Consider the following 25046-nt stretch of genomic DNA (forward strand, 5'->3'; position numbering starts at 1 on the left):
CCTAGTTTGTGGCCTATAAACAAAAGGAACATGCATATGTTTCTCAAAAAGTCTAAAAGACTAGGTTTTCCAAAATTTGGCAGCCACTGTTCTAGACGTACATTATATGAGTCTAATTTGTGACAAACATTTTATAAATGTTTACAGACAGAATCAATATCATGCAGTGTCTGAGAAGATGGCTTTTGTTTTTTTCTCTCTTCAATCTGTCTAGACTATGTCACTCATTTATTCACCACCTCATACATTTATTTGAAGGCAAGAGATAGTTGGATTTGAGCATGGGGACATAAATGCTGTCACCTGGGTGTCCGTGATCTCTGATCTTACCCTCAAGACTGTATCAATGTCTTGTTTGCCCATCTGCTGTGGGGCTTAGGTCAGAAAGAGACATAGGGACAGTAGGGACAGTTTGGGGTCATCCTGTGGGTGACGGGACTTAGACGTGCTCCTAAGGGACAGAGAGTGATAGATCAGTGTGCATGAAGAAAATGCTTTAGTTTTGAATCTGACCGTTTTCTTTATTATTTCTTTTGATCATAAGGTTTTTAATCACTGGTATTGATGCCACTGACTACAACTTAATGGTTTTGACTAGCATGCAAATTCTTTTTAAGGTCTACATTTTTTATATATAATTTTTCATTTTTTAACATTTGTTTCTTCAGCAGTCTAACAGTGGACACAGATTAAATTGGTATTGAATCTATATATAATATATTTGTGAATCCATTGATCTTGAATAGTGTCCCAGCACCATTTGAAGAGAATGAGTCCCATAGCATGATTCTGCCACAATCATGCTTCTTCCGGGGTATTTAGTTCCTGTGAGTGTGATGTGATGAGTTATGCCCAAACTGTTTTACTGTTCTACCTTTAAAATAATAGACCATGACACATTTGCCACGTGGATTTGGGTGATTTGTTTTTTTTCAATCATAAGCAACCTCTTCATTCAAATCACAAATGATTAGCTAGCCATTAATCTTAAACATACAGAATAACAGTGTATACTGTAGTACTACTAATAATAATATAAAAATGACCAAAAGCCAAATAATTTGGGACATACTGTGAAATTTAAATAAAAACATTGCATTTTTTAACATTTTCAACAACAAGCCTTGGATCACCAGCGACTTGAAAGAACTGCTATGCAAGAAGAAGAAAGCCTTTGGGTCTGGTGACAGGGATAAACTGATTAGGATACAGCAGGAACTGATGGTGAGACTGAGGGAGTGCAAGAACTCGTATCAACAAAAGCTGGAGAGTAAACTTCAGCAAAACGACATTAAAGTTGCGGACACGAATGAAGCAGATCACTGGCTTCAACATTAAAGGCCATCAGCAGGGGGCAGCCTGGACAGAGCCAACAAGCTGAATTTGCTTTATAACTGATTCAGCACAGGACCCTTAGCTGGGCTGTTCGACAAAAGGCCAGTCTTCACACTTTTAAATCAACATCCACATCACCAGCATCAGCAACTCCTGAGCATCCCTGCTCAAACAAAACAAGGCTACAGGCCCTGATGGTATTTGCCCCAGGATCCTAAAGTCTTGTGCTGCTCAGCTGTCTGGTATTTTGCTATACATCTTCAACCTGAGTCTGATGCAGGAAAGAATACTGTTGCTATGGAAAACATCCTGTGTAGTACCGGTACCTTATAAGGCTATCCCATCTGGCTTTAACGTCTTCAGACCAACTAGGACCACTGGTAAAACCTTTCTCATGTGGGCATGGATGATGCGGTCATCCACCAGTTGCAGCATGCTCACTTTTTTTGGATGGATGTAATGGTACTGTGGGGATCATGTTTTTGATTTCTCCAGTGCGTTTAATATAATACAATTATTTCTACTAAGTGAAAAACTGCTAAGGATGGGTGTCAGCATGCCCATTGTGTCCTGAATAGCTGACTAGGACTTATTATTAGAAGTCCCAGTTTGTAAAGTCGGGGAATTCCCTGCCTAATGTTGTGGTCAATAACACAGGAGCACTTCAGGGGACTATCCTTTCTCCATTCCTGTTCACTCTGCACACCTCAGATTTTCAATAAAACTCTTGAGTCCTGCCATCTGCAATAGATCTCTGATGACTCTGAAGTGTTGAGATGTATTAGGGATGGACAGGAGTCGCAGTATAGAGGACTTCTGAATAGCTATGTAGAGTGGTTCACAAAGGAACCATCTGCTCCTGAACATCATGAAAACTAAGCAGATAGAAGTGTAACACTGTGATTAAACCTGTTACCATAATGGGTAAGGAGGTTGGGGTTGTAGACAACTACAATCACTTAGGTGTTCACAATTGGACTGGAGGACCAACACCGACGCTGTGTAAAAGAAGGGGTTGAGCAGACATTATTTCCTGAGGAAGCTCCGATCCTTTAATGTATGCAGCAGGATGCTGGGAATCTTTTATCAGTCTGTTGTGGCAAGTTCCCTTTATAGTGCTGTGGTCTGCTTTAATTTCTCTTTCTTTTCTTTCTTTTGAATTGCCAGATGCACTGTAACATCATCTGCGATATTGTATTAATTTATATAAATCACAATTACTTTAATGACATTCAGACCACCCCCCCACCTATACACACATACTAGTGTTTGTGTAACTCACTGCTGCTGTATCGCAATAATTTCCCTCACGGAATCAATAAAGTACCGTATTTTTCGGAATATAAGCCGCTACTTTTTTCCCACGTTTTGAACCCCTCGGCTTAAACAACGAAGCGGCTAATTTATGGAATTTTCCTGGGTTTTTCCTGGTTTCACAAACTTCAAGACAAAAAACTGAACCCCATAACATTAGACCAATAAAATTTCCGAACGGAAACGAAAAAAACGCACCTCACCTGTGTTCTGAGCTGCACGGCTTTGGGAGAAAAAACTTAGTTTTTTTTTACGCACGACGATGCCAAAAGATAAACTCCAGAGAGAAATAGTTGTGAAAGGAAGGAGGAAGACAGTGAACAATGACTTTCTTGGTAGGCTACTGTTTAGATACAAGCGGTTGTAACGCGTTGAGTCTGGGTGAAGGGAGAGCTCGCTAACTCCAGTTGCAACAGAAATCATATAAGCACAGACAGGTTTCCAAAACTCGTGCTTTTTTATTTTTCTAGGCAACAGCGTTACGGGTTAATCAAAGAAACTTAGAAATGAGCATCAGAAAATAATAAGGACATATTCCTCGTCTTGAACACATGCAGTAATACCGGCAAAAATGCAGTGGCATGCTATTCCCAAAATACCGCTATGCTCCTAAAGGAAGCGCAACATATTTCACCCGTTACACCGTGTGTAAAGTGACTTTCGTTAAAGCCTGTGTAAAGTACATTAGTGTATAAGTGCGGCTTATAGACAGGTGCGGCTTATTTATGTTAAAAATAAAAATATTTGTAAAATTCAGTGAGCGCGGCTTATATATGGGTGCACATTATAGTCCGGAAATTACGGTATGTCTGTCCTTTTTCCATTGTCAAGCAGTGTTTAGATGAAATCAGTAAGACATAATGAGTAATGAAGTATATGAACATATTGCATGTTCAGCGGGGGTGACTTTTAGAGGGCTTTGATTTGTAAGCGTTAAACAGAGGTGTTTAAGGTACTTTTTGTCTGTACTTCTTCTGTTTTTCAGGCATAGCATATATTTACCACTTTCCTACCAACTAGAAATTCTACCAACTACAAAATCTCTCACATTTAAAAACACACACATATATACAGTGAGGAAAATAATTATTTGAACACCCTGCTATTTTGCAAGTTCTCCCACTTAGAAATCATGGAGGGGTCTGAAATTGTCATCGTAGGTGCATGTCCACTGTGAGAGACATAATCTTAAAAAAAAAATAAAAATTCAGAAATCACAATGTATGATTTTTAAACAATTTATTTGTATGATACAGCTGCAAATAAGTATTTAAACACCTGAGAAAGTCAATGTTAATATTTGGTACAGTAGCCTTTGTTTGCAATTACAGAGGTCAAACGTTTCTTGTAGTTTTTCACCAGGTTTGCACACACTGCAGGAGGGATTTTGGCCCACTCCTCCACACAGATCTTCTCTAGATCAGTCAGGTTTCTGGCCTGTAGCTGAGAAACACGGAGTTTGAGCTCCCTCCAAAGATTCTCTGTTGGGTTTAGGTCTGGAGACTGGTTAGTCCACACCAGAACCTTGATATGCTTCTTACAGAGCCACTCCTTGGTTATCCTGGCTGTGTGCTTCGGGTTATTGTTGGAAGACCCAGCCTCGACCCATCTTCAATGCTCTAACTGAGGGAAGGAAGTTGTTCCCCAAAATCTCGCAATACATGGCCCCTTTCATCCTCTCCTTAATACAGTGCAGTCACCCTGTCCCATGTGCAGAAAAACACCCCCAAAGCATGATGCTACCACCCCCATGCTTCACAGTAGGGATGGTGTTCTTGGGATGGTACTCATCATTCTTCTTCCTCCAAAAACGTTTAGTGGAATTATGACCCAAAAGTTCTATTTTGGTCTCATCTGACCACATGACTTTCTCCTATGTCTCCTCTGGATCATACAAATGGTCATTGGCAAACTTAAGACGTGCCTGGACATGTGCTGGTTTAAGCAGGGGAACCTTCCGTGCCATGCATGATTTCAAACCATGACGTCTTAGTGTATTACCAACAGTAACCTTGGAAACCTTTGGTACCAGCTCTCAAAAGTTGTCTTGATAAACATCCTTTATTAAAATGACTATGTCCAGTGTTCTTCAAAAGCTTTCCTAGTCACCAAGTCTGAATCCAGTAAGAAACCATTGGAATGTGATTTAATGGGAGGTTCAACAACCTCCTTCCCTCAGTTGGAGCATTGAAGATGGGTCAAGGCTGGGTCTTCCAACATGACAATGACCCGAAGCACACAGCCAGAATAACCAAGGAGTGGCTCTGTAAGAAGCATATCAAGGTTCTGGCATTGCCTAGCCAGTCTCCAGACCTAAACCCAATAGAGAATCTTTGGAGGGAGCTCAAACTCCATGTTTCTCAGCGACAGGCCAGAAACCTGACTGATCTAGAGAAGATCTGTGTGGAGGAGTGGGCCAAAATCCCTCCTGCAGTGTGTGCAAACCTGGTGAAAAACTACAGGAAACGTTTGACCTCTGTAATTGCAAACAAAGGCTACTGTACCAAATATTAACATTGACTTTTTAGGTGTTCAAATACTTATTTGCAGCTGTATCATACAAATAAATAGTTAAAAAAATCATACAATTTCAGACCCCTCCATGATTTCTAAGTGGGAGAACTTGCAAAATAGCAGGGTGTTCAAATACTTATTTTCCTCACTGTATATATAACACTTTTTGTGATGAAATTGATACTGATAACTTTACCCCTGTAAGAGTATATTGCACACTTTGCATAGAACAGTTACACCTTTCCTCCAAACTTTTCTCTGCTGGAGTCAAATGTGATGAGTTTGAACAGAGTGGATTAATCTCTAATAGATCATTTTAGAGTTGTTTCTAATAGTCAACAAGACTCTCTCTCTCAGACGCCACTCTTTGCTCCTGCACAAGTCTGCGTTCTTCCCTCGTTTTTCGAATGAAGAATTTTGCTTTCAGATGTAGTCTTGTTGCCCAGGGCTAAAAAAGTAGTTTAGACTTTCATCAGTAGATGATTGCATAATAAAAGATAAAATTAGGCAGAGAGTGGCGATAGGAAGCAGATTTGATTATATAGTTGTACGTAAACCTTTGACTGTGTTTGTGTGTGTCAGAACTTGAATATATTTCTGAAGAGATATGTTTCTGAATCTGTAGTTTATTTTTTTTTTATATTTTTTTAATGAATGCAATAATGTTTATGAGGAAGGGCTCCAGTGCCCAAAAAGGGTTAAAGGTCACTGACTGAGAAAGTGTTCATCCTACACTTAAATTGATGTGTGAATATATCTAATCTGCTCTCTTTTTTTTCATTATTGCTTTGCTGTTGGAGTGCTTTTGTTTGTTTCTTATTGATTCCTTGTCTCATCGGGTGAGCCTTTGTGCACACTTGAATTCTGTTTGTAAACTTAAGTGAGGGTAAAAAAAATTTTTCTCAAAGGTATTTTTGCCATGTTAGGAAAGGTTTTAGCTCTTCCAATTTAAATGCAACAAGTGGACAACGAAAAAATTATGTAGCATACTTCACACATTGTAATGATTACTACTTCTTAATTCACTACCACTTGCCTTTTTTAAAGACCAATCCTGAGGCTCATATACCATAAGCCTTATACAGTGGTACGCCGCTTATCGACCTTAATCCGTTCCTTAAAACCGGTCGAAATGCGAAAAGGTCGAAGAGCGAATGCAATTATCCCATAAGAAATAATGGAAAACCAATTAAAGCGTTCCTGACCTCCACCGATACCCATTTATTAACAATTTTTGCCCTGTTTTTAGCAGTATTAATACTAAATAATACAGGTGATAAATAATACTGTATATAATTGTTATGCAGCGTAATGAGCGGAGGCAAAGCCGGATCACAGTTCGCTTTGGTTTACCGAAAACGCGGAGAGTTTAACACAAAAACACACACACACACACATGGCAGTCCATAGAATCCCGACAAACGAGAGAGAGATATCCATGGTACGCCCTGGAGGGGCGAGGTCCACGGGCGAATGCACGGGAGGGAAAAGATAATCCGGCTGCGCTTTGTTTCCAAAGCGCACCCCGGATTACCTTTTTCCTCCCGTGTGTTGTCGGTTAGCGGATAAATGAGGGGTTTATATAGGAGCTGGGGATGAGTGAATAATGAGCCCCAGATGTGCATTGTTAAAGCTGGGGGCTTCAGGGAAAGCAGAGGTTTTGACAGCCGCGTGGCAGGTGGATTTCTGACAATAATACAGTAAAAAGTATAAAAGTAAAAAAAGGTCGATAAGCGGGCATTTGGTCGTTCAGCGGGCGCAAATTTCGGTCGAAAAACTGTTCGCTAAATGAAAGGGTCGATGTCCGAGCCGGTCGATAAGCGGGGTACCACTGTATTTTAAATAGCTTGAACTGGATTAACTGAAAACCATTTGTCTATTTGATGCAAGGAAAGGCAGAAAGGTATCAGAAAGCTACATTTCTTAGTGAGATTGTTTCTGGAAGAGAGTACAATTAACTGGATCAGAAATAAAGGAAAAAAAAATCTTATGGTCATATTGTGTACATTAAATTCTCAAATAGGTTTTAGCAAGCAATTCATAAATTATGCGATAAAATAACTTAAAATATTTTCTCAGTTATTGGTATCATGGCACATAAATGCACTGTTCAGAGTTAGATAGTTATATTAAACTGGTGTGTGTGTCTGGCACTTCTGAGGCACCTTCCACCTCAACCGTACCTGAAGGAGCAGGCTGCTGCCTGTAATTACTCTTTTTAGCTGGGTAAGTTTAAGTAGAACAAAGCCTGATTTTATTTTAGTAACTAACCATTGTGATTATATTTCACACAATATTGCTTAAGGCTGAACAACATATTACACTTCCTGACTAAACAAAAGGGCTTAATAATTATATAGAATGGCGTGTGGGCTTTTTACAACCACTTTGCTCGTGAGATAGAGACCATCAAACTGTAGGTTTTGTCAGTCATATAAAACCCCAATTTTAATAAAGTTGAGATGCTATGTAAAATGTTACAATGATTTGCAAATCTCAAACCCTTATTTTATTCAGAATAGAACATGCAAAAAAATATTTTAAATTAGCAAATGTACAATATTAAGGAAAAAATAAGGTAATATTAAATTTTATGCCACAACACCTTTAAAAAAAAATTGGGACACGGCAATGTTTCCCACTGTGTAGCATGCTTTATTTTATCATATACATCTGGGAACTGAGGAGACAAGTTGGAGCTTTGGTGAAAGGTCTGGACAGTAGGCAGGCCGGTTCAGCACTTAGCCTCTTGGACTTCGAAGCCGTTGAGACAAAAAAACCCCACAAATATGATGTCACAGCCATCATATTTGAAATTAACATATTTTTTTCCTCAAAATGGTACATTCCTTCTTTTTAAAATTGTTGTATGTTTTCGATGTTCCATTGTAAATTCACATGAACAGGCATAACATTATGGCCACCAATCAGTCATAAAATTATGACCGCCTGTCTAATATTGTGTTTGGTCTCCCTTTTTCTGCCAAAACAGTTCTGACAAGAGCTGCAGTTTTGGAGATGCTCTGACCCAGTCGTCTAGCCATCACAATTTGGCCCTTGTCAAACTCGCTCAAATGCTTGTCCATTTTTCCTGCTTCTAACAGTGGGGCAAATAAGTATTTTATACACTACCGATTTTTCAAGTTTTCCCATTTACAAAGAACGGAGAGATCTGTATTTTTCATCGTAGGTACATTTCAACTGTAAGAGACAAAATTAAAAATAAAAAAATCCAGAAAATCACATTGTATGATTTTTAAATAATTTATTTCCATTTTATTGCATGAAATAATATTTAATACAATAGAAAAATAGAACTTCATATTTGGTACAGAAACCTTTGTCTACAATTACAGAGGTCAGACATTTCCTGTAGTTTTTGACTAGGTTTGCACACACTGCAGCAGGGATTTTGGCCCACTCTTCCATACAGGTCTTCTCCCGATCTTTCAGTTTTTAGGGCTGTCACTGGGCAACAAGGAGTTTCAGCTCCCTCCATAGATTTTCTATTGGGTTCAGGTCTGGAGACTGGCTAGGCCACTCCAGGACCTTGAAATGATTCTTAAGGAGCCACTCCTTAGTTGCCCTGGCTGTGTGTTTGGGGTCATTGTCATCTTCAATGCTCTTACTGAGGGAAGGAGTTTGTTGCCCAAAATCTAGTGATACATGGCCTCATCCATCCTCCCCTCAATACGGTGCAGTCATTCTGTCCCCTTTGCAGGAAAGCACCCCCAAAGCATAAAGCTTCCACCCCCATGCTTCATGGTGGTATGGTGCTCTTGGGATTGTACTCATTCTTCTTCTTCCTCCAAACATGGTGAGTGGAGTTTATACCAAAAATTCAGTTTGGTCTAATCTGACCACATGACCTTCTCCCATGCCTCCTCTGGATCATCCAGATGTTTTTTTAAGCAAATTTCATACGGGCCTGGACATGTGCTGGGTTGAGCAGGGGGACGTTGCGCTTTTAATCAATAATGGTGTGTGTTACTAATGGTAACCGTTGAGACTGTGGTCCCAGCTCTCTTTAGGTCATTGACCAGTCCCTGCAGTGTAGTTCTAGGCTAATCCCTCACCTTTCTCAGGATCACTGAAACTCCACGAGGTAAGATCTTGTCATTTTGAATTTATTCCATTTTCTTATAATTGCACCAACAGTTGTTGCCTTCTCACCAAGCTATTTGCCTATTGTCCTGTAGCGGATCCCAACCTTGTGCAGGTCAACAATTTTGTCCCTAGTGTCCTTAGACAGCTCTTTGGTCATCACCCATAGTGGAGTGGTTGGAGTCTGATTGATTGAGTATGTTGACAGGTGTCTTTTAAGCAGGTAACGAGTTCAAACAGGTGCAATTAATACAGGCAATGAGTGGAGGATAGGAGGGCTTCTTAAAGACAAACTAACAGGTCTGTGAGAGACAGAATTCTTGCTGGTTGGTAGGTGATCAAATACTTATTTCATGCAATAAATTTGAAATTAATTATTAAAAAATCATACAATGTGATTTTCTGGATTTTTTACAGTTGAGGTGTACCTACGATCAAAATTACAGTTCTCTCCGTTCTTGTAAGTGGGAAAACTTGAAAAATTGGCAGTGTATCAAATATTTAATTTAGTTTAAATATTATTTAACCCACTGTATATCCCACCCACTAGCAGGTGCCATGATGAGATCATCAGTATTATTCAATTCACTGTGAATAATGTTATAATGTCATGCTTGGTCTGTGCATGGTTATGATATTTGCAAATATTCATTCTGTTTTTTTCACGTTACAAAAACTTTTTTGCAATTGCGGTTGTATATACAAGTACAAATACCTACTGTGTATTTGGTTTAGATGTCATATTTGAAAAGATCTGTAGACTTATGTACTTCATTTAGGCATTAGTGCAGTAATATTTAAGAAAATATTTAGTACAGTTATTGAGAGAGTTTGGTGTTTTCCATACAGGTTAAGCCATACAGGTAAAGCCTGTACACTTCATGATATTTTAATTAGAATTATTATATTAATTATATATTTTAATATTGAAATAATATGCCATTTAGAATCACTCAAAGCCTAGTATTTTGCTTTGCATTATAGTTGAATTAATGAATTAAAGGTCCATATAGCTAAAATTGCAAATAAAGTAAAGTAGTTACATCTTCAGACTGACCAGACACAATTCCTATTCTTTGGGGGGTCGGGGGGCTTAATAGCGACGACCCCCTGCTTAGAGGGCAGGCTGAAATTTATCCACTGCTTACTTTCAATCAGATGGAAATTGGCAGTGAATTAAAGTCCTTCTGTGGCCTACTTTCAAAATTAAATGGCAAATATTGGAAAATGGAATCCCACTACAGCACTTAATATGTGTGCATATCTTGGGTGTGCAGTGCTGTTGGTTGGTTCTTGAGCAGAATAATAACTGAATGGACAGGTGCCAAGGTTTCCAGGAGAAGGTCTCTAAAGATGGGGTGGGTCTGTTTGAGTTGGTGATTGTCTGCAGAGAAAGTTTTTAAGACGAAAAGGTCAAAAAGGTCTGAATAAATGTTCTGAAATTATTGGTGGAATGATAATGAAGTCTACCTGTTCTTTGAGAGCTAGAGCCAAACTGAGAAAAAAAAGCTGACAGTCTGACACCTAACCAGGTCACCCAATCAACCCACAACACATTTTGTGATTTACATTTACGGCATTTGGCAGACTACAACTGAGCAGGGGAGGGTTAAGGGCCTGTTGATTGTGATTGTGCTTGTGATGACTAATGAACTTAGTGTAGTGTACATTCCCTGACTTATTTATTAAGGACCATTGAGAAATTGATCATTCCTGTAACTGTTAATAAGCCTTTCATAATGCATCAGTGCAATGCATCTGGATATGGGTAAAGAGCTTTAGTAAATTCTTAGATTCAGAAACAGCCGATTGTCTGTGATTTTTCACAGAATGGTGTGAAAACAACACAAAACAAATATATTTTTAGGACTGGATGTAAAATATAGCTGCTATTTAGATTAAAATGTACAATTATAGCATTTGGCATATGCTCTTCTCCAGAGCCTGGTTATCTCATTTAAATAATTGAGCAGTTAAGGGTTTAGGGCCTAGTATAAAAAGGCTTAATTTTTTTATAGTGAGATTGTACTCAACAGTCTTGATTTATATATTTAGAAAAATATTCATTCACTTCCAGAATGAATTGCAACAAAAATTTATCAGTTGTATAGCCTAGTATTTTCAGTTATGCTGCCAGTTGCTTTCTAAGGTGTTTGATAATTGAGGTATAAAAGTACACTCGCTTCACATTTTGATTTAGATGGATCCTGGATCAGAGTTGGAAAAAGTATTAACATATTCATAATACTACTATCAATGTAATAGTATTATTAATTTGAAGACATTTTATTTACCGTAATTTCACCTATATATAAGCCACACCCACTGAATTTGACAAAGATTTTTATTTTAAACATAAATAAGCCGCACCTGTCTATAAGCCGAAAATAATGAACTTTACACAGGCTTTAACGACAGTGACATTTCTAAGTTTCTTTGATTAACCTGTAACGCTGTTGCCAAGAAAAATAAAAAAGCACGAGTTTTGGAAATCTGTCTGTGCTTATATGATTTCTGTTGCAACTGGAGTTAGTGAGCTATCCCATGACCCAGACTCAACGCGTTACAATGGCTTGTATCTAAACAGTAGCCTACCAAGAAAGTCATTGTTCACCGTCTTTCTCCTTCCTTTCACAACTACAGTGAGGAAAATAAGTATTTGAACACCCTGCTATTTTACAAGTTCTCCCACTTAGAAATCATGGAGGGGTCTGAAATTGTCATCGTAGGTGCATGTCCACTGTGAGAGACATAATCTAAAAAAAAAAATCCAGAAATTACAATATATGATTTTTTAACTATTTATTTGTATGATACAGCTGCAAATAAGTATTGAACACCTGTCTATCAGCTAGAATTCTGACCCTCAAAGACCTGTTAGTCTGCCTTTAAAATGTCCACCTCCACTACATTTATTATCCTAAATTAGATGCACCTGTTTGAGGTTGTTAGCTGCATAAAGACACCTGTCCACCCCATACAATCAGTAAGAATCCAACTACTAACATGGCCAAGACCAAAGAGCTGTCCAAAGACACTAGAGACAAAATTGTACACCTCCACAAGGCTGGAAAGGGCTACGGGGAACTTGCCAAGCAGCTTGGTGAAAAAAGGTCCACTGTTGGAGCAATCATTAGAAAATGGAAGAAGCTAAACATGACTGTCAATCTCCCTCGGACTGGGGCTCCATGCAAGATCTCACCTCGTGGGGTCTCAGTGATCCTAAGAAAGGTGAGAAATCAGCCCAGAATTACACGAGAGGAGCCGGTCAATGACCTGAAAAGAGCTGGGACCACCGTTTCCAAGGTTACTGTTGGTAATACACTAAGACGTCATGGTTTGAAATCATGCATGGCACGGAAGGTTCCCCTGCTTAAACCAGCACATGTCCAGGCACGTCTTAAGTTTGCCAATGACCATTTGGATTCATGGGAAAGAGTCATGTGGTCAGATGAGACCAAAATATAACTTTTGGGCCATAATTCCACTAAACGTGTTTGGAGGAAGAAGAATGATGAGTACCATCCCAAGAACACCATCCCTACTGTGAAGCATGGGGGTGGTAGCATCATGCTTTGGGGTGTTTTTCTGCACATGGGACAGGGCGACTGCACTGTATTAAGGAGAGGATGACCGGGGCCATGTACAGATTTGTGCAGTATACGACTGATTGTTGTCCTATGGACAGAGTCTCCCACCTCAGCTGTAGATCTCTGCAGTTCATCCAGAGTGATCCTGGGCCTCTTGGCTGCATCTCTGATCAGTCTTCTCCTTGTATGAGCTGAAAGTTTAGAGGGACGGCCAGGTCTTGGTAGATTTGCAGTGGTCTGATACTCCTTCCATTTCAATATTATCGCTTGCACAGTGCTCCTTGGGATGTTTAAAGCTTGGGAAATCTTTTTGTGTCCAAATCCGGCTTTAAACTTCTCCACAACAGTATCTCAGACCTGCCTGGTGTGTTCCTTGTTCTTCATGATGCCCTCTGCGCTTTAAACAGACCTCTGAGACTATCACAGTGCAGGTGCATTTATTTATCTATTTATCATCATTAGTCATTTAGGTCAACATTGGATCATTCAGAGATCCTCACTAAACTTCTGGAGAGAGTTTGCTGCACTGAAAGTTAAAGGGCTGAATAATTTTGCATGCCCAATTTTTCAGTTTTTTATTTGTTAATAAAGTTTGAAATATCCAATAAATTTCGTTCCACTTCATGATTGTGTCCCACTTGTTGTTGATTCTTCACAAAAAATTACAGTTTCATATCTTTATGTTTGAAGCCTGAAATGTGGCAAAAGTTCGCAAAGTTCAAGGGGGCCGAATACTTTCGCAAGGCACTGTATATGGTCCTGGGTTTGATTACTTCGGATAAACCTGTCTCTCTAAAAACCATGACACCAAGCTGCTTGATAGGACGATCTACAGTGTTTCTCCTGCACCCCAACCTTATCTTTCAGCGTACCCTTACATGCAATGTTTTTATGTGCTTTCATATCATAGAGTATCATACGGATAAATTGTGTGAACCTCTTACTTTTTTTCCTTTTTCTTAGTTCATTCAATTTAACTCCTTATACATTACTGCAGCACTAAACTTGAGTGAGTTTAATAAAAATAGATTAATAGAATTTTGACTTGAAAATGTCACAACCAAGTCACAGCATTTCCAGGCTGTCTTTTGTTGTTTGTGGTAGTAATGTGTGTCAAGTAATAAAATGCAAATAACAGTTGAAATGCATTCTGGACTTTGGTAAAGGGAAAATGGCAAGTGTGTTCTGTTAGCTCTAATAGGCAGCCATACATTTCTTATTTACCTGAAAGGGAAACAATTTCAGATACAGGGTTAGCAGGTTAAACCTTTTAACTCATGCTTTACCCAAACCCCTAGTCTCAGTGGAGATTTGACTGTGAATGTGTGATAAGTCCTGTGAGTATGGACTTCTGGTGTTATGTGTTAGTCATAATTTCAGTTTTCCATCTGTTATTAATGGAGATGATAATTGCATGAATGGGAGTTTAGCTCCTTCCTGAGCTGCCATTTAATAATATGCCAACCAATAACTTGCTATTAGATGGAAATTTTGGTAAGACTGAAGTGACAATTCTCCTGGCTCTTGCTTTATTTTCGCTAGATTTCTAGACCTAGTTAGATTATTTAAAATTTATAATAAAAATGCTTTAGGAAAAAAAACCCTAATCTCTAGTCACAAAATAAAAAATTGCTTAGCTATCATCAGACTTTGACTTTGGCTTCTCATTAAGGGCTTATCTAAAAGTGTTATGCTTAAATTTGATTTATGCCCACTTTTACATTGATTGTACTTGTTTGATGTTTGTGTTCCTGGTTCAATCAGGAAAAAAATTTGCCTCTACAAATGAGATCTATATATTGGGTATATATATATATATATATATATATATATATATATATATATATATATATATATATATATATATATATATATATATATATATATATAAAATAGGGATATCTGTGTAGTCTTAGTCTGCAGTATTTCTTTCCTAGCAAATAGCACATTGCATTTCTAAGTACTTTTGTAATATATACTAAAGAACTAAAAGTGCCTGTTTACTGGTTAGAGGAGAGTGCTATTTGGTGGCACAGAGGTGGCAGAGCATGAGTTGCTGTTACAACTGTATTGTTTATATCTCATCAAATGCCCTGTATAGACCTGCTATATAGACATGTATAGACATACTTCCAGTTTTTTTTTATTTTTATGAATTTATTAAAGGCACTCTAGAGATTCCCAGATCAGTAGTATGATTCTGATTTGTACCTGCATTGTGCGAATGCCACACGATTCACAATCCGATTGAATGAATGCAAAAATTAACAGTGAACAGTGTTCCTATTAAAATGGACAGCACGGTTATACAACTGGATGGTGTACTGCTATTTATTTAGCATTGTTTTTTGCATTGTGTACTGTGATTAGATTCTGTTTAAATAAATTTTAGTTGTACAGTGCTTTTACAATGGACATTGATAAAAGTGGTGACAGTGGCAAGGAAAAACTCTCTCAGATGGTATGAGAAACAAACCTTGAGAGGAAACAGATTTAGAAGAGATCTTTTCATAATCTGCGTCACAAAATTGATTAATTATTGTTCCATCCTCGTGAGGTTATCAGCTGTTCATTGATGGATGCTTGAATGCAAAAACTCTACATGGCAACTGTAGTCCTAAGATATTGTTTATATTAATTGCAGTCCAAATCTATCTTATCTAAGTTTAAACCTGTTCAGTATCGTGTCAGGATGCATCAGGCATGTCTGGAAAGAAGAAGAGGACAGGATCAAACAAGCATTTGAAATTTGATGGGGGGAACATGGAGACAGAGAAAAACATGCATGTATCCTTATATAATAGTTGACATTGTGCAGTATAGATAGTATACACATAGATAGATAGAATATATAACACATGCAATATCAGGGATATAAGAAGACCCACCACACCATGGTCTACAAACATGAGTGAATTCATGAGGTTGGGAGGACGACAGCATCTATATATCCCACTGCACTAAAACACTATGACCATTTGCTCTTTTACCAAAGAAACACCTATTCACAAAAGGCTTGACTAAACAAAAATGTTTCCAACCTAGCCCTAAACACTGAGATGGTGTTTGAGTCCTAAATACTAATTGGAAGAGAAAGCTCTGCGAAATGCTGTACCCTTAAATATTCAAAGTACCATAAAATATTCTGCACCTTTTTGAACGAAGTGGGTGTGGCAGAACAAAGTCGACAAAAATCTTGCTGTGGTGCTAGACCATTTAGTGCTTTATATGTCAGCTGTAGTATTTTATAGTCATTGTAAGATTTGATTGTGAGCCAGTGTAGAGTGGAAAAGACAGGGGTGATGTGGTCATATAGTCTGGTTCCTCTAAGGTTCCTTCCTTATGCCATCTCAAGTTTTTACTTGTCACAGTTTCTTGTAGAATTTGGTAACTGTAATTGCTTATCAGATACAATTGTTTTGTTATCTATAGGGCTATTTATTACATTTTCTAGTTTTGAATTAATAGTCTGGATTTTTATCTGGACCTAATATAAAAAATTGCTGCTACCTGTTGATGGTGTGCATGTTAGTGTGGTGCTTCTATTCCTAGTGAATTGCAATGTGGCAAATGTACTATGACTGAGGCATATTTTAAAGGAGATGAGGTAATGATCTATACTATTTAGCCAAAACATTTTTCTGACCGCCATCAAGATGTTACCACAATGTTTTTCTGCACACAGTTGTCTAGGATGTCTAACTGGGTAGACTGGTAAGTTAATGGCATAGTAAAATATACTTTTGAGGTAGAGAGATTCCCTCTAATTTAAAATGGTTTAGTGTGGTAAATAATAGTTTGCTGTATGTATCATATACTTGTGATACTTGTGATGTTTTTAATTCACAGGACATACACATACATCAACCAATACTTTTTCGGAGCAATAAGATGCACATTTAGCCAAATGACAAGAAAGTACTTATAATAAATAAGCTATCGTATGCGTGTACAAACAGACAATAGCAGTAAGGGCATTGAAGACGGTAGAGGTAAAGACAAACAAAACCAGTTAGTTACACATTTCTACTTAAAATTTTATAAACCGCAATTCTTTGTGGCATAGATTTTGCCAGATGGGTCTAATAAGTCATGGTGTTAATGACAAAGTCTGACCCAGTTTTTACAAAAAAAAAATCTCTCCAAGTTGCTAATTCTAAAAGGTTTATGTATAATTGATTCAGGTGTGCCAAAATCTTTAACTATTGTGTCAAAGCCTTGTGCTTTGACTGCATAGACATGTCAAATATATATAAAAAAATGTGCCCTTGGTGACAATGATTCAGAATTACATATTACAATAATTCAGTACACTTGTATACAATGATGACTATTATACAGTATACATAAAGGGGCTACTTGTCACAAATGCTTACGACAGTTTAAATGATTCTTTTCTGTCTTTTCTTTTTCTCTTAGTGCAAAAGGAAGTGGAGGAAGTGGATAACAGGAAGATACAATTTAAGAAAAAAGCAAAAGAACTGCGAATCCTGGATGCGAAAACAGCCCAGAATCTGTGTAAGTTCTCATTATTACTTGTCATTGTCTCAGATGTAACATACAGTGGGGGAAATAATTATTTGATCTCTTGCTGATTTTGATTCCTGCTGATTATCCCCCCCCCCCCCCACACACACACGCAAAAGAAATGAAATTTATTTTAACAGAGAGATACAAAATATAAAAATAACCCCATAAATTAAGTTTTTGATCCCTTACCAAATTAGCAAGAATTCTGACTTCTACAGACCCAAAATAGTCTTGTCCCTTTAGGAATGTCCTAATATCAACTTATTTGTATAAAAGACACCAGCCACAGAATTAACCTTTTCTATTCAAACATCTGTAGACCTCTGTATTCAAACCATTGTAGACCTGCACAAGGCTATTTTGACAGTAATGCCTGTATGTTGAAATATTTTCTGAGGACAGTAAATGTATACTGCTATACAAGCTGCACATTGACTAGTATAAAATATATCCATTTAATTTCTATAGTATTGTCCCTTGAGAAAATATACTAAAATGGTTGCTGAAACGTGAGGGGTTTACTCACATTTGTGAGATAACGTATATACTGTACAGCAGTGGTCCCCAAACGTTTTTGCGCCACGGACCGGTATAATGTCGGACAATATTTTCCGGCCTTTAAGGTGTGGTGGATATATACAACAAAATAAAATGATACGACCGACATAAAAACGTGAATCCACTGTGTTGTTTTTTTGTTCATTTTGCTAGCTTGGGGGTTTCAATTTAGCGGTATTGATCCACGGACCGGTGGCAGCCCTGTTGTAGTCAACTGCTGTAAAGTACCAGTGTTGTTTAGATATCTAAGCCCAACCCAGTTAGGTTTTGATAACTGTCCATATTATTGCGTCCAGTCTAGCATTGATGTACAATGTTGAGAGAAGAAAAATGGCACTGTATATATAGAAGACACCCTGAATCCAGAATAAACACAGTGATTTGAGTAATATACAGAGAGGAAAATAAGTATTTGAACACCCTGCTATTTTGCAGGTTATCCCACTTAGAAATCATGGAGCGGTCTGAAATTGTCATCGTAGGTGCATGTCCACTGTGAGAGACATAATCTAAACAAAAAAAATACAGAAATCACAATATATGATTTTTAAACTATTTATTTGTCTGATACAGCTGCAAATAAGTAGTTGAACACCTGTCTATCAGCTAGAATTCTGACCCTCAAAGACCTGTTAGTCTGCCTTTAAAATGTCCACCTCCAATACATTTATTATCCTAAATTAGATGCACCTGTTTAAGGTCGTTAGCTGCATAAAGACACCTGTCCACCCCATACAATCAGTAAAAATCCAACTACTAACATGGCCAAGACCAAAGAGCTGTCCAAAGAAACTAGAGACAAAATTGTACACCTCCACAAGGCTAGAAAGGGCTACAGGAAAATTGCCAAGCAGCTTGGTGAAAAAAGGTCCACTGTTGGAGCAATCATTAGAAAATGGAAGAAGCTAAACATGACTGTCAATCTCCCTCGGACTGGGGCTCCATGCAAGATCTCACCTGGTGGGGTCTCAATGATCCTAAGGAAGGTGAGAAATCAGCCCAGAACTACACTGGAGGAGCTGGTCAATGACCTGAAAAGAGCTGGGACCACCGTTTCCAAGGTTACTGTTGGTAATACACTAAGACATCATGGTTTGAAATCATGCATGGCACGGAAGGTTCCCCTGCTTAAACCAGCACATGTCCTGGCACGTCTTTAGTTTGCCAATGACCATTTGGATGATCCAGAGGAGTCATGGGAGAAAGTCATGTGGTCAGATGAGACCAAAATAGAACTTTTGGGTCATAATTCCACTAAACGTGTTTGGGGGAAGAAGAATGAGGAGTATCATCCCAAGAACACCATCCCTACTGTGAAGCATGAGGGTGGTAGCATCATGCTTTAGGGGTGTTTTTCTGCACATGGGACAGGGCGACTGCACTGTATTAAGGAGAGGATGACCGGGGCCATGTATTGTGAGATTTTGGGGAACAACCTTCTTCCCTCAGTTAGAGCATTGAAGATGGGTCGAGGCTGGGTCTTCTAACATGACAGCGACAGGCCAGAAACCTGACTGATCTAGAGAAGATCTGTGTGGAGGAGTGGGCCAAAATCCCTCCTGCAGTGTGTGCAAACCTGGTGAAAAACTACAGGAAACGTTTGAATGCTGTAATTGCAAACAAAGGTTACTGTACCAAATATTAACATTGACTTTCTCAGGTGTTCAAATACTTATTTGCAGCTGTATCATACAAATAAATAGTTAAAAAATCATACATTGTGATTTCTGGATTTTTTTTTTTTTTTTTAGATTATGTCTCTCACAGTGGACATGCACCTACGATGACAATTTTAGACCCCTCCATGATTTCTAAGTGGGAGAACTTGCAAAATAGCAGGGTGTTCAAATACTTATTTTCCTCACTGTATTTATTACTGGTGAATGGATTAAAATTGGAAAAAAAAATTCTGGACAGTTTCCTAAAATCTATTTAAAACACTAAATGAATTGCTGGCTATCTTTATCTATTCAAGTTAATTCGGGCTTTTTACACAATGAATAGCAACATCAAATGCACTCAAGACTTTGGGTCATCTGTTGTTTTGATTTTGCACTATAAATAAAGCTTGACTTGACACATAACCTTCCCTATATATTTTTTGCAAAATCATTTTGTATGTTTATAGGTTTATTACCTGGATTTCAAGCAGCTGAATTTCAGAGTTTGCTTAAAAGTGATATCATGACTGTTCCTGCTAATAACTGTACTTGATCTGATGTCTAGGTAAACCCACATAGGTTCTAGGTATAAAAAAGATTAGAAAAGTGTTCTACTTCATTTATTAACCACTCTTAACAGACACATTGTACCTAATGCATCTTTGAGTTGGAAAGTGTGTTTGTTGGTGCCGCCATACTGAATGACTTCATATCATGTGGTGTCTTTTTTCTTATGACCATTGGTGGTGCTGTTGCACTCAGTTTAAAAAAAAAAGAAAATTAAATAATAATAATATGAAATAAATAATAAATGAAGATATGTGAAAGCAGGACTTAGCCATACTAGTGATTAGAATATGAGCTGTCCATGAATGCCTGTTTTTGAACATGCATTTCTTAAAGAGTTGGTGGTTTTATCCTTCTAAACATTGGCATTGTCTCTTAAATATTCCTCATTAAAATAGCATCACACTTTTTGCTATCACACAACCAAAATCCTATTTTCTCCTGTCAGCCCTGAGAAGGATATGTCCTTTTTTGTCAGTAAACACATAGGTCATTTAATTACAAAATAATTCCTTCTAAAGTTTTGGATTTCATCTGTAATATACGTAATCATGTAACAGTATAAATCAGTGTGTGTGTTTGATTGTCTTGCAACATGTATAGGGCAGTGTGGTGTTCCACCACTGAACGCATTTCAGATTTTAGCTTAGCTCCTTACAAATAGTGATTTCCTTAATTTTTAAAACATCTTTCCTTCTACAAAGAAGGTTAGGTTAATGGTCAAAAGTGTTTTCTAGTGAAACTAAAAAAACCTTTTGATTATTTTATCAACCTCCTGTCTGCATCACTACACAAAAAGTGGTCTATGTTGAAAATGACAAGAAATTGTGAAAATTATTTGTCAATGTAATATAACTTATAACTTATAAAGTTTAAAGTATGTGTGGCTGTGGTCAGATAATTTTAGTTTGCAGTAGGTAAATCAAGCATCAAGCAGAGGGCACACACAAACACATGTGTACACACACACACACACACACACACACACACACACACACACACACACACTCAGTTCTGCGCAAAAGGTATTTATTTACAGTGCTGTGCAAAGTTATAGGCAGGTGTGAAAAAAAGCTGTAAAGTTCAAATGGAAAGTGAATAAACAAAAAAGAAATCACAAATTACCACCCTTGATCACCCTTTGCCTGCAAAGCATACATTTTTCTTGTTCTTTACTGTGTACTGTTCCTTTATAGGAACTCGGCAAGTAGGTTGTTTTAAAAAATCTTGGAGCACTACAGGTCTTCTGTGGATGTATGCTGCATCAAATTCTTCTGTCTCTTTATGTAATCCCAGACAGATTTGATGATGTTGAAACCATCACTTCCACAACTGCTTATTCTTCTTTACTCTAAAGATAGTTGGCTGTATGACATTGACATTAATAGTGACATTGGCTGAATGTTTGGGTTTTTTCCTGCTGCAGAATACATTTGGGGCATCCCTAATGGTATTGCTTGGTGGAGAAGTATCTGCTTGTATTTCTCAGCATTGAGTACACCATAAATTGTAATCAAATCTCCAAATCAATTTGCTGAAATACAGCCCCAAACTAGCAAAAAAATAAAAAAAAAATTTCACTGTTGCATGCAGACACTCATTATTGTCACTCTCCAGCCCTTAGGAAAACAAAATGCCACTTGCTATGGGCAAATATTAAAATTTTTGGCTCATCAGTCCAGAGCACTTGACATTTTTCTGCATATTGTTTTTGTGCATAGTTAAACCGCTTAGCCTGGTTTTCACAAAGGATGTAAGTCAAACCTTTGCTCTGATATTTGTTGTTTTTTTTATGGCAGAAAGATAAAGAAGGTCAGAAAAAGTATGTGTGAGGGCAAAAAGAAAAGGAGCAAAAACAGAATTTTGAGAATACATTTGAGAGGTTTTGTAGTCTGTTTATAGTTTTGGTTAAAGCTGAGATTTTCTCATGATGTCAGTTCCTCAGCTTCTCAGCAACATGCAGTTGTTGACTAAAATTACTTGGTGACAAAAATGCAGACTTCTCTCTCTCTCTCTCTCTCTCTCTCTCTCTTTCTCTCTCTCTCTCTCTCTCTCTCGCTCTCTCTCGCTCTCTCTCCCCTCTTAAGCACACACACAAAAAGTAGTGGAAATGTGACAGTGGCGGTAAAGTTATTTTAAGATATGCTAGCAAAGTATAACAGTTAATATAAATAAATAAAACATAATTGTTAAATAATTATAAAAAAAAAAAAAAGAAAAAAAAATTGCTGAGATGTCTACACCTTGATTAGGGTCCAACTGTGGAAAAGTTTTATTGGACTTGATTTGGAAAAGAACACACCACTCTATAAAAGGTCTTACAGCTGACACTGCATAATCAGTGCAAAAAACAAGCATTGAGGTCAAAGCTGCCTGCAGAGATCAGAAATAGGATTGTTGCATGGGCCAGATCTGCAATAGGCTACATAAAATTGCTGCTGCACTGAAGATTCCCAAGAACACAGTGGCCTCCATCATTCTCAAATGGAAAAAGTGTGGCAAAACTAGGCCTCTGTCAAGAGCTAGACACCCAGCCAAACTAAGCGATTGGGGGAGAAGTAAGCCTTAGTAAGAGTGGTGAACAAGAACCTAATTGTCACTGTGACTGAGCTCCAGAGATTCTGTGTGGTGATGGAACAAAGCTCCAGGAGGATCCATCACTGCAGCCCTCCATCGATCTGGGCTTTATGGCACAGTGGCTGGATAAAAGACTCCTTGGTGAAAATCCCATAGAAGCCTGCTTGCAGTTTGTTGACAGGGTCCTGAAGAACTCTCAGACTTTGTGGAACATGAGTTTGGTCTGGAAAAAAAAAAGATTCAACTGTTTGGCCTCAATAAATCTTATGTCTGGAAGAAATCAGGCACCACTCACCACCTGCTCAAAACCATCCCAAAAGTGAAGCACGTTGGTGGCAGCATCATGCTGTAGGGGTGTTTTTTTGCAGCAGGCAACTGGTCAGGGTTGATGGAAGCAAAGTACTAAGATATACTAAACAAAAACCTGTTTCCTTGTGCTCAGTATCTCAGTCTGACTTGAACCTTTTTTAACATCTATGGCTTTGCCAAAAAACAATAGAAGGAAATCCCCCAATCCAGTTGTGCTTTTTGGATCATACCCATAAAGACTGGAGGCTGTAAATGTTGCCAAAGGTGCTTCAATTAATTACTAAAGTAAAAGTAAAAGGGTCTGTTTTCACTTTGTTATCCTGGGCTATGGGGTGAGTGAAGATTATTGAGAAACATTGTGTGCCGTTGTAGTAACAAACTGCAACATAAAAAGTAGATACTTTCTGAATGCAATGTATATAATGGAGTGTGTGTGTCTGGCTAAATGTGGTTCCTACGGAGGATTTGAGGCCTTCCCTTCGACATGGAAATAAGGCTAAGTGGCTCAATTATGCACAAAAACATAAGAACATGGTTGCAGAAAAATGTACTCTGGAATTATGAGTCAAAATGTGAAATATTTAGCTGTAGCAGGAGGATGTTTGTTTGCTTAAGTGCACAGAGCCGGAGGCAGCCTATATCCACAGATCTGTGATTGGACTACCAAGATGTTTGGAACAACCTTCAAAAACTGTGTGTGAGTGTACCTAGAAGAATTGAGTCTCTTTTGCAGGCCAATAAGAGATTTATTTTATGTTAATTTACAGTAATCCCCAGTTTATTGCAGTGGTTACGTTCCAAAACTGCCCGCGATAAACGACACCCAAAAATGCTATTTTATGTATACAGTACTGCATTGTATAAAAATTTTACTCCAGATTATAATTAATAATTATATTTTTAGTAATAAATTTCATTATTTCAACATAAAACTCCATTAAATACAATTTAAATCTATAAAATACAAGTTTTTTTGGTCTATCGTGCTATCTGCGAGATACCAGGAAAATCAGCGATAAACCGAGATAAAGCGAGATTCGAACCATGGTAAAGTGGGGGATTACTGTACTTTCTATTTTGTTCATTGATAAAAAATAAACTAACACTTTTATTTTTTAAATCATAATTAACTAACATAATTAAATAGTACTTAATAGCATTTTTACACCTGCCTTAAACCTTTGCACAGGTCTATATAAAACAACAAAGCAAGATAAAAAAAATTTGGTCAGTGCATCCGGAAAGTATTCACAGCGCTTTACTTTATTCCACATTTTATGTTGCAGCCTTATTTTAAAATGGATTACATTCATTATTTTCTTAAAAATTCTTCAAACATATCTAATAATGAAGCACCTTTGGCTGTAATTACAACTTAAGTCTTTTTTAGTATGATGCTATAAGCACATCTATTTGGGCAGTTTCTCCCATTTTTCTTTGCACAACCTTTTAAGCTCCATTAGGTTGGATGGGAAGCGTCAGTGCACAGCCATTTTCAGATTTTTCCAGAGATGTTCAAGTCTGATTGGTAGAGATGGTTGTTCTGGAAGGTTCTCCTCTCTCCACAGAGAAACGCTGGAGCTCTTTCAGAGTGACCATCGGGTTCTTGGTCACCTCCCTGATTAAGGCGCCCCCTGATCACTCTGTTTGGCTGGGTGGAAACTCTAGGAAAAGCCCTGGTGGTTCCAAACTTCTTCCATTAACGGATGATGAAGGCCAATGTGCTCATTGGGAACTTCAATGCTGCAGAATTTTTTCTGTAACCTTTCCCAGATCTGTGCCTCGATACAATCCTGTTTTGGAGGTTTATAGACAATTCCTTGAATCTCATGGCTTGCTTTGTGCTCTAACATTTACTGTTAACTGTGGGACCTTGTATAGACAGGTGTGTGCCTTTCCACATCATGTCCAATCAACTGAATTTGCTACATGTAAATTCCAATCTAGTTGTAGAAACATCACAAGGATGATCAGTGGAAACAGAATG

At 37.9% G+C, this 25046-nt stretch overlaps 1 protein-coding gene and 1 long non-coding RNA gene across 5 annotated transcripts in view; one reads left to right on the forward strand and one right to left on the reverse strand.

The window, feature by feature from the left end:
• Positions 1-25046, forward strand: part of diaph2 (diaphanous-related formin 2) — a 322782-nt gene that overhangs the window by 108491 nt on the left and 189245 nt on the right. For all 4 annotated transcript variants that reach the window (XM_083560215.1, XM_083560212.1, XM_083560213.1 and 1 more), the window contains one exon: positions 17277-17375. In XM_083560215.1, the coding sequence (XP_083416341.1) occupies positions 17277-17375 (99 nt within the window). The remainder of the gene's footprint in view (positions 1-17276; positions 17376-25046) is intronic.
• LOC310736741 overlaps positions 1-25046 on the reverse strand; it is a 311461-nt gene that overhangs the window by 103683 nt on the left and 182732 nt on the right. The gene's annotated exons all lie outside the window — the stretch shown is intronic.

Source organism: Silurus aristotelis (assembly GCF_946808225.1).
Source record: "Silurus aristotelis genome assembly, chromosome: 14".
Taxonomy (NCBI): Eukaryota; Metazoa; Chordata; class Actinopteri; order Siluriformes; family Siluridae; genus Silurus; species Silurus aristotelis.